The sequence below is a fragment of the Hylobates moloch genome, unplaced genomic scaffold (assembly GCF_009828535.3).
Source record: "Hylobates moloch isolate HMO894 unplaced genomic scaffold, HMol_V3 SCAFFOLD_23, whole genome shotgun sequence".
Taxonomy (NCBI): Eukaryota; Metazoa; Chordata; class Mammalia; order Primates; family Hylobatidae; genus Hylobates; species Hylobates moloch.
In genome coordinates this window covers 29,010,762-29,020,538 of record NW_026652298.1, presented here as the reverse complement: position 1 = coordinate 29,020,538, position 9,777 = coordinate 29,010,762, and the positions used below count along the sequence as shown (strand labels likewise).

Below are 9,777 nucleotides of genomic sequence, written 5' to 3'. Positions count from 1 at the left end.
ACTGCTGTTGAAAGCGAATCTGGGCTCTTCTAAAGTAGTTGTTTTTAGAAAAGAATCATTCACTGTGTGACCTTGAAAAAAATCATTTAACCTATTCAGTTTTCTCACTTAGTCAAAAGTAAGATATTGTCTAGACAAGTATCCATAACACACGCCACTGGCTTGCTTACCTCTTACTTGAAGGCTCATAAGATCAAAACATAAAAATATGTGTTTCTGTCCATCATTTATTGCACCACTCCAGATAAAAGGGGAAGATGGATAGGCCGTCATCTTGGGTTGTCTTTATTCGTCAATGTTTTTAATTTGGTGTCCTGGCTCTCAGTATCCTTACATGAATCCTTTTTGATGCTCTGGGTAAATTTCCAATTGCTATACATAAGATTGTTCTGCTTTAGCATCAGCTTTTATGGTGTGATTCCTTATATATATATCTATATACTTAGGAAATGCACTTTATATTGCTAATACAACTCTTGAAAAAAAATTTTCTTTCCCTTGCTAATCAGTTGAAATGCCTCGAAGAGGTTACCCACTCCTATAGTTTCGGACGCAAAGGCTTATAAATGGTTTAATTTTAAGTTTTAATTAATTATTCCAGCCTCTAGCAGCTGTGCAGTGAAGTGGTTGTTAATTCCCCATGGTAGAGATAATGTGAGCAGACAGAAGGGATCCAGATTACTGCTGGCTGACCCTGAAAGAAGGAGGGAAGAGAAAGCTCCTGATTATGTCAAGTGGCCCAAATTCCATGACATGCCAACTCTGGGTGGAATCAGAGTGCTTGAAAAAGTCATTCATGTTGCCTCAAAGCTGGAAAATCCACTTAGCAATGATAGCCATCCTTTGGAGGAAATCCAGTGAAATCAAACATGTTTCGGGGAGGACTCACTAATTCCCTGCAGCAGAAAGACCTCAGCCAGTGCTGAGAATTCAATCAATTGTCCTTTTGTCAAGCATAAATTCCCAAGATCCATTGGAAGTGTGGCCCAGAGCGCTAATCATTGGGTCCACTGTGAGTTGGGGCCATGATTATTTGGTCCAGGAGACCTTTCACTCACTATCAACTCCAAATTCCTCACTGATGACATGGTATGAGGTCAAACCTCCTTCTATTCAGAAGACATTTGAGTGCAGCTCTATCGTCTACCAGCTGCGTGAGATTGGGTAATAAAGACCTCACAGGGCTACTGTGAAGATCAAGTGTGGTAACTGAAGAGTTAGATGTTCACTCTCCAATGTTTCTCTTATATAATGAGGTTATTTATATTAATATTGGGTGTTTTTCTTTTTAGATCTTTTCTATGCATATTTTAATATAATTGAGATTGCACTACATAGACAATTTTGCCTGGATATAGAAATAAAAGTTCAACACCATATTCTATTAGAACTTCAGATTTTGCTTTATTGTTTTAGCAATTAAGTCTAAGGTCAATATATTTCTGATTTCTTTCTATGTAAACATTTTTCTCCTTTCTTATCAATATTTTACAATTTTCTTTTAATTTTTTGTGATTATAATATATTGTCAAATGTATGAGTTTGATGTAGTAATATTTTAAGAATATTTGCATGTATGTTCATGAGTACATTTGGTGTGTAATTTTGATTTCAGAATGTCTTCGTCTAGTTTAAATAGTGGCATTATGCTGGCCTCGTAAAACATGGGAGGTATAGCCCTCTTCTCTATTTTCTGAAAGAGCTTACCGTTAGTATGATTTCTTCTGTGAGTGTTTTATAGAACTCAGCAATAAAATCACCTTGGCTTTTCATCTTGTGAAAAAATTTTTAATAGAAAATTTAATTTCTTTACTAATATTCCTTTATTATTGTTTTAATGTCTTTTCAAACTTGTGCATCGAATATTATAGATTTCCCTCTAAGGACTGCTTTCATTGAATCTCACAAATTTTGCTAAGTTGTATTTTCATTTTCACTTAGTTCAAAATATTTTAAGAAGTCTTTGAGTCCTCTTTGACTTGTGTATTATTTAGAAGTATATTGTTTATCATCCACACATCTCAAGAATGTTCTAGATATCTAACTGTTATTTATTTCTTATTTAATTATGTTGTAACGAGAGTATATACCTAATAAGATTTCAGTTGTTTAGAATTTATTGAGACTTAGATGTCTACATGCAATGAGGTTGTACCCTTTCCTTGTACCATACCCACCCTTTAACTCAAAATGAATCAAGAATCTAAACATAAGAATTGTAACTATAAAGCTCTTGGAAGAAACCGTAGGAGAAAAGCCTCATGACAGCAAAAGACAAGTGACAAGTAGATAAGTTGAACTACATCAAAATAAAAACCAGTCTGTGCAGGAAAGGATGCAACAAGCAGTGAAAAGGCAACCGAAAGAAATGAGAGAATATATTAGGTTGATGCAAAAATAATTTTGTGGTTTTTGCCACTACTTTTTAAATTTTTTATTTTTTATTTTAAAAATTGCTTTTGATATGCCATGTAGATACTGTGCTAGTCACATTATTTACATTTTCTCATTCAATATAACTTAATTCTCGTTTTTAAGAATATCTATGAGCCAGAGATGAAGACGGAGATGGGAAAGATGAAGAAACTAATGCTACACAAAGCGATTGCACAACTTACCCAAAGTTATACATCTAGTAAGTCACTTTTATTATTATGGATGTTTCTTTCTACCTCTTTAAAATTCTTTGTCATGAAATCTGACGTTAACATGGCTTCCTATAGTTTTTATTAATATGGTTTCTTATTAATACGTTTTTATGCTTTCTTAGGCTTACTGTTTGCATAGTATATCTTTTTTCCAATATTTTAATTTCAATCTTTCTGTATACTTTTATTTCAAAATGTGCATCTTCAGAGAGTATGATGACTTCTTCCTTTTAATTTTGGTGTAGTCCATTTACATTTAATGGAATTACTGAATTGATTGTATTTAAGTCAACTATTTTTCTGTTTTGTTTCCATTTTCAGTTTTTGTTCTCATTCCTCTGGTTTTTTTTTTTTTCTTTCCTTTCTTTCTTGGGGTTATTTAAATGTCTTTTAGCAATTTATTATATTTTCTCTTAATTTTTCAATCATACTTTTTCTAAGGTTTTCAGTGATTGTTCTAGGTATATCAATATATCTTCTTTGTAAACCAATTAGTTTATATGGAATCATATTGTACTTTTTTATATTTCACACCAATTAATGTACAATTTTTGCTTTCTTTTTCCATTTTTTTCCCTTCATACCTGTGCCACCTCCCACCTTCCTAGTTTCTGCTTTATCCTTTATGTTTTATTCATAAATGTGATACTTCCAACAGTATAATTTCATTACCCAGCACCCTTATGAAGCTTTATATACTTGTTTTATAATTTTACTTCTATGTTTGTTTTAAACTTCATTTTGCAATGTTATTATTTTTATTCAGTCAGTGTTAAGAGATGTTAACTTAAATTTTCTGATAATTTAAGAACATTATGAGAAAAAGAAAATAATATTTTATATTAAATTACTTATTTACCATTTACAGTGCTCATCATTCTTTTGAGTACATTCAAGTTTCTATCTGATATTATTTCTCTTTGGCTTGAAGAATATCCTTCTACATTTCTTCTAATGCACGCATGCTGGTAATGTATTCTTCCAGGTATGAATTATTTAAAAATGCCTATATCTCACCTTTAGTTTTGAAGGCTATTTTTGCTGTATATAGACTTTTAGATTGCCAACTTTTATTTTTTCCTTCAGCATATTCAAGATTTTTTTGTTATCGTTTCTGACAAAAAGTTAGTAATATTTTTTACATTTATTCTCTTGAATTTTGTGTGTTTTTATTTTTCTACTTTAAAGATTTTTTATCTTTTGTTTTCTACAGTTTAACTACATAGTTCCTGAGTGTGGTTATATTTATATTTACTGAGTTTCTTAAACTATAACTTACTGTTATATCTTTATCACATTTTTGTGAAATGTTTAGCTATTACTTCTTAAATATATATATATATATTCTGCTTCAGTATTACTCTTTTCTCTTTTGGAGACTTCAGCTACATGTATGTCAGATCATTTGATATTGTCCCACAGGATCCTAGGACTCTGTTACATTTTTTTAGCTTTTTTCATTTTGTTCTTTAGGTTGCATAACTTTCGATTATATGTCTTTTTTTTTTGAGACGGAGTCTCGCTCTGTCACCCAGGCTGGAGTGCAGTGGCGCGATCTCGGCTCACTGCAAGCCCCGCCTCCCGGGTTCACGCCATGGTCCTGCCTCAGCCTCTCCGAGTAGCTGGGACTACAGGCGCCCGCCACCACGCCCGGCTAATTTTTTTGTATTTTTAGTACAGACGGGGTTTCACCGTGGTCTCGATCTCCTGACGTCGTGATCCGCCCCCCTCGGCCTCCCAAAGTGCTGGGATTACAAGCGTGAGCCACCGCGCCCGGCCTCGATTATATGTCTTTAAAGTCACTGAATGTTTCTTTTGCTCGCCCAGTGAGTTTCTAAATTTCAGATAATGGACTTTTCATTACTATACTTCTAAGTTCTAGCCTTTTCATTTGATTTTTTCTTGCAGTTTCTATTTAAGTGCTGAGATTTCCTGTCTATCCACTCATTAAGATTACATTTTCCTCTAAGTTTTTTAAATATCATTTGTGAATATTTATAATCACTGTTTGAAAATCTTTGTCTGCTTAGCATCATGCTTGGACCAGCTCAGGATTGGTTTATATTAATGACTTTATTTTTCTTGACTATGGTTCATTTTTTCCTGTTTCTTTGTATGACTATTGGGTTTTAATTGAATACTGGACATGGTGAATAATATAAAGAATTTGAATTCTAGTTTTTTTTTTTTTTGAGACCAAGTTTCATAAAGTTTTTACTTGGAAAAAAAAGTTTTAGAAAATACCTTTCCAAAGAAATTTTCCCATAGAGTACAATTAATTCACGTAGCTTTCTTCCTTAAAGATTACAGTATGACATTCAGAGGGGCGACGTTTCTTGAATAGCCAACTAGCTGCTAAACCTACAAGAGAAGTAGATTTTTTTAAAGTGCGTTTAAAATGTGAAAGCAAGTAATGTAATTGTTGAATCTATTTGAAATTTTAAAATTTTCTTTAAAATGGTCCATATGGTATGCACAATATCACAGCTGGCACAAAACTGCCTGTATTTAGTTTGAAACACAAAAACAATCCATATGAACAGTATTCTTTGAAAAGTAATTCAAAATGCTGCCACTGCATCATAAAGGCAAACTTAGAGTGTTGACAGTATTCAGAGAATTAACAAAACAAGCTGAATATTAAAGTATTCAGACAGTTACTTTGATTTTTTCAAATACCACCGATAAGGGTAAAATAACTTGTTGCCAAAGTAACTCAGGATACCTTATTTCAAACTACATGTAACCTATTTTGCTATAGATATTCTAAACAAATGAACAACTAGGTTTTAGGATGTAAGTTCCCATTTCCTAGACAGGGCCTAGTTTTTCTGTTGCAATCTGGCAGCTTTAAACTTTGAAACCCTCTTTCCAGTTTCTTCTGATGCTTCCGACAGAACTTCCTTTCGTTCTGGAATAGTGGGTAGTGCAGGATGAGCAATGGCTGGGTGTGGTGTTAATGAAGGTGATACAAATTCTTTTTCTATAACAGTTCCAGAAAAAGCCTCAGGTACAGATAAGGGCAAAAGTTTCTTTTGTTGATTTTCTTGTGGTTCCTCTTCCAAAATGCTCTCACTGGTGTCACTGCAAGTGGCTTCTTCGCAGCTGATACTCCTCAAAACTCCCCGCCTATCATCAAATTCAGCAGCATTGCTTTCACCGGTGTCGCTACACACACTATTCTCTCTACTTCGAGACTTCAGGATGGATCTGCGAGGGACATATTCTCCATTCCCACCGTCAACAAAGGCTCTGTCAATGTCCGCAGGCGTCCTGATGGTCGGGAGCTCCTGGACAGAGTGGCCACTGCCAGTGCTGTTCTTTCGTTTACGTTTGGCTTCTTGTTTCTTTTCACTGAATTTTAAAGTGGTATTCTTTCCAGTATTTATTCGGACCCTCTTAGGCTCAACAGTATGAGAAAAATATATTGTTGGTATAGAATTATCTCCAACCCCTAAAGCCTCATGGTCATTATCACCATCATCATCTTTAACGTTGTCGTCGTCATCGTCATCATCATCACCATCATCACTGTGGTAAGAATTGGAACCATTCACTGAACAGTTCAACTGACTATTCACTTGACCACTGAATGGTTCTGAACTTGCAACATCCTTATGACAAGGAGTATGAGAGTCTGTTACTTGATGCATCGCATTCACATTTGTGTTATGCTCTTCCTGTTCCTCTTCAGAAGATGTCGTATCTTCTCCATTTGCAATCACAGTATCAGGCTTACTATCAAGTTCACCCAGCAATTCTTCTTGTCTCTCTAGTTCTTCAAGTCGAGCCCACAGTTCTTTATCAGCTAGCAAATCCTTGGATTTCACATCATTTGCAATATCTGCTTCAAAAATAACTGAAGTTTTTGGTTTGGAATGCGGTTTATGAGCAATTCGGTGTTTTGCTTTAAATTCAAAGTCACATTTAATTTCTTCTCTTATGTCAACAATATCACCTGCAGTATCACTCATTTTCTGCAAATCTTCCGTGAATGCAACTCTGGATTCAAAATTTTTCATCACTTTTTTTATCTATTGTTTTTCTTACATGTTCTTTCCGGTGCTCAACTAAACCTACGGCCTGCTTTGCTGAGCACTTTGCAAACCAGTTGTCCCCCAGTAAAACAGTGACTTCATTACTATGGACAAGTTTTCCTGTCATGAAGGCAAAAGGGCCAAATGGTACCATTATATTATAAGACAATTTATCAGGCAAGGTGCTGAGTCTTTCTCGAAGGGCATTATAGTCATTATCTACCTTCTTCCTGTTCCTGCTCCTCGCGCAGCCGCGCCACATCCGGCGCGCGCTGAGGAACCGGGGCCGGGGCCAGGGACGAGGCCGAGGCCGAAGGGGGCGAGGGGGGGCCTCCATGACCGGGGCGCTAAGGGGGCCTGAACCGGCCACCGGGTTTCCGGCAGTGCCCCGCCCCCCCTCCCCGCCGCTCTGGCCGACGCCGTGCCCTCGGGACCCGCCCCCCGCCGTCCCCCCAGCCACCCGCCAGGGTCCGGTATGCCGCCTGCAGGTACGAATTCTAGTTTTTTGAAGAGCGTTAATTCTTATCTTAGAAGGCAGTTCAACTACTGGTTTATCACCATGAACTTTGTGCAACTTTGGTTTTACATTTTGCTTGTTTAAATTTTATTTAGAATTTATTTATCAAATTTTTCTAACTCAGCTAACTTCCACCTCCTAACTATCTCTCCTGCAGATCTTATTTGGGTTTTCTTTTAGGCTTCGTTAGGGTAGGCCAAATGTAGGTCTTACTCTAGCGTATTAATCTGTTCTCACACTGCTAATAAAGACGTACCCAAGACTGCATAATTCTAAAGGAAAGAGGTTTAATTGACTCAGTTCCAAATGGCTGGGGAGGCCTCACAATCGTAGTGGAAGGCAAGAAGAAGCAAGTCACATGGTGGCAGGGAAGAGAGAATGAGAGCCAAGCAAAAGGGGTTTCTCCTTATAAAACCATCAGATATCGTGAGACTTATTCACTACCATGAGAATAGTATGGGGGAAACCACCCCCATGATTCAATTATCTCCCACCAGATCCCTCCCACAACGTGTGGGAGTTATGGAAACTGCAATTCAATATGAGATTTGGGTGGGGACACAGCCAAACCATATCATCTAGGATGTGTCTTTATTCTAAAATGAGGACATTCTTGTGTCTTTGCTGGATTTCAGGTATGTTAATGATGTGTTAACAAGATCTCTCCATTCTAAGACCAGAACCCCAACATCTCTTGGCACTCTCTTTCCTCCAGCACTCTTGATCTCTAGTGTCTAAGTTCCATTTTCAACCCCAACTTATGTTGTCTTCTAAACCTTGGGACATCTCACCTTGAGAATGGACAAGCTAGCCCTCAGCCATACACTTACAAGTGACTCCCTGCATGGACTTTTAGGGCAACCTTTCTGCACATCTTCCATCCTTTTGATGCCTTCGTTAAACATTACTCATGAATTCATTTATTAAACAGATTGTAAGCTGCTTCATTGCATGTATCTCAAACTCTGCTCTCTGCCTTCTCAACTTAGCAGAACTGCTGTGCTCTGTTGAGACTCCTGTTCTCTGCATCACCCTGGAGAAATCTTCCCCAAGTACAGAGCTATATAATCACAGGACTTACCTAGGTGTTTCCCTCTTTCATGAATCACAATCTCGTGCTGCCTGTTTTCCACCGTCTGAAAAACCTGTTGGCTTCCATATTTTGTCTACTTTTATAGTTATTCACAGTGGGAAGTCTAGCCCTGTACCAGTTACCCTTCCATGGACAAAAGCAGAAGCATTAACATTTTCTTCTAGTATCTCGAATTCAGATAGTATCTTTAGAATATATTTAGATGTAATGCTTGTATATCTTATCATTGCATTTAAAATAGTGCCTGACACACAGGTGATCAATAAAAATGTGTTGAATAAATGCGATTTACCTGCTGATTACCTGGTCAGCTCTTCCTTTAGTTCAGAAAAGTTTCTTTATTATGCATTTCATTATTTATTTATTTATTTATTTATTTATTTATTTATTTATTTACTGTAAGACAGAGTCTTGCTCTGTCACCCAGGCTGGAATGCAGCAGTGCAATCTCAGCTCACTGCAGCCTCCACCTCCTGGGTTCAAGCTATTCTTGTGCCTCAGTCTCCCAAGTAGCTGGGATTACAGGTACATGGCACCACGCCGGGCTAATTTTTTGTATTTTTTGTAGAGGCGAGGTTTCACCGTGTTGCCCACGCTGGACTGGAACTCAGGGGCTCAAGCGATCCGCCTGCTTTGGCCTCCCAAAGAGCTGGGATTACTGGCATGAGTCACTGTGTGCGGCCTCTTTTATTCTCTTTGGAACATTTACTAAACAGATGCTGGATCTTCTGGATATATCTTTTACCTGTCTTAACTTTCCCCTCACCCCATGTTTGATCTCTTTTTTCACCAGTTATGAGAGAATTCCTCAGCTGGGTATCCCAGGCCGGTTTTTAGTATTCATCGATAGCCTTTTTTTCTTTTGCATTCCACCCATCTATTAAATTTTAGCTTTTAATTTGACAATCATGGCTTTAAAATTTTGTATTTGAGAGTTTGAGAGTTCAGGTGTTTTCATTTCCTTAGCAGCCTGCTCTTTCTTATTGATGTGATGGCTCAATAAGTTCCTTCATTTATTGTGTTAACTGTTTCCTTACACATGATTTCTTTATTGTACTTTGAAATTCTTTTTCATACAGTTAGATTCATTCAAATGTGTGGTATTTATTGGTTGCTATTCACAATAATTGATGAAATTTAAATTGAATGATGTTGGCAGCTGGGGAGTAATTCTTCTGCCCCAGGCAAATTTCATGTTCTCTTGGCAATGAATGCAGATTTAGATTATAAATGCCTTAATTCAGGTGTTTTTTTTCTTTTTTTTTTTTTTTATAAAAGGAGGCAGATGAGGCCGAGTGAGATTTCCTTTAAAGTATGTGGGTGGAAGATTTTCAATTTTGAATGTGATCTCCTTGTCTTGCCTGGAAGCTGGAAGCTATCCAAGGTATAGCCCCACTTCTCTAACCATAGATCCCACTTTGGGGACCTTCTTTGTTAGAGTTTCTGGGTTGGAAATCTGTATATAAGACATTATCCTAAGTG

The 9,777-nt window shown here is 36.9% G+C and overlaps 1 protein-coding gene across 1 annotated transcript; it reads right to left on the bottom strand.

The window, feature by feature from the left end:
* Positions 1-238: 238 nt before the first annotated feature.
* LOC116462542 (unconventional prefoldin RPB5 interactor 1-like) lies at positions 239-6,947 on the bottom strand. The gene is given in 3 exon segments (XM_032754110.2): positions 239-372; positions 4,893-6,680; positions 6,682-6,947. Coding segments are annotated over 2 exon segments (1,476 nt in total). The 3' UTR covers positions 239-372; positions 4,893-5,470.
* Positions 6,948-9,777: the final 2,830 nt, after the last annotated feature.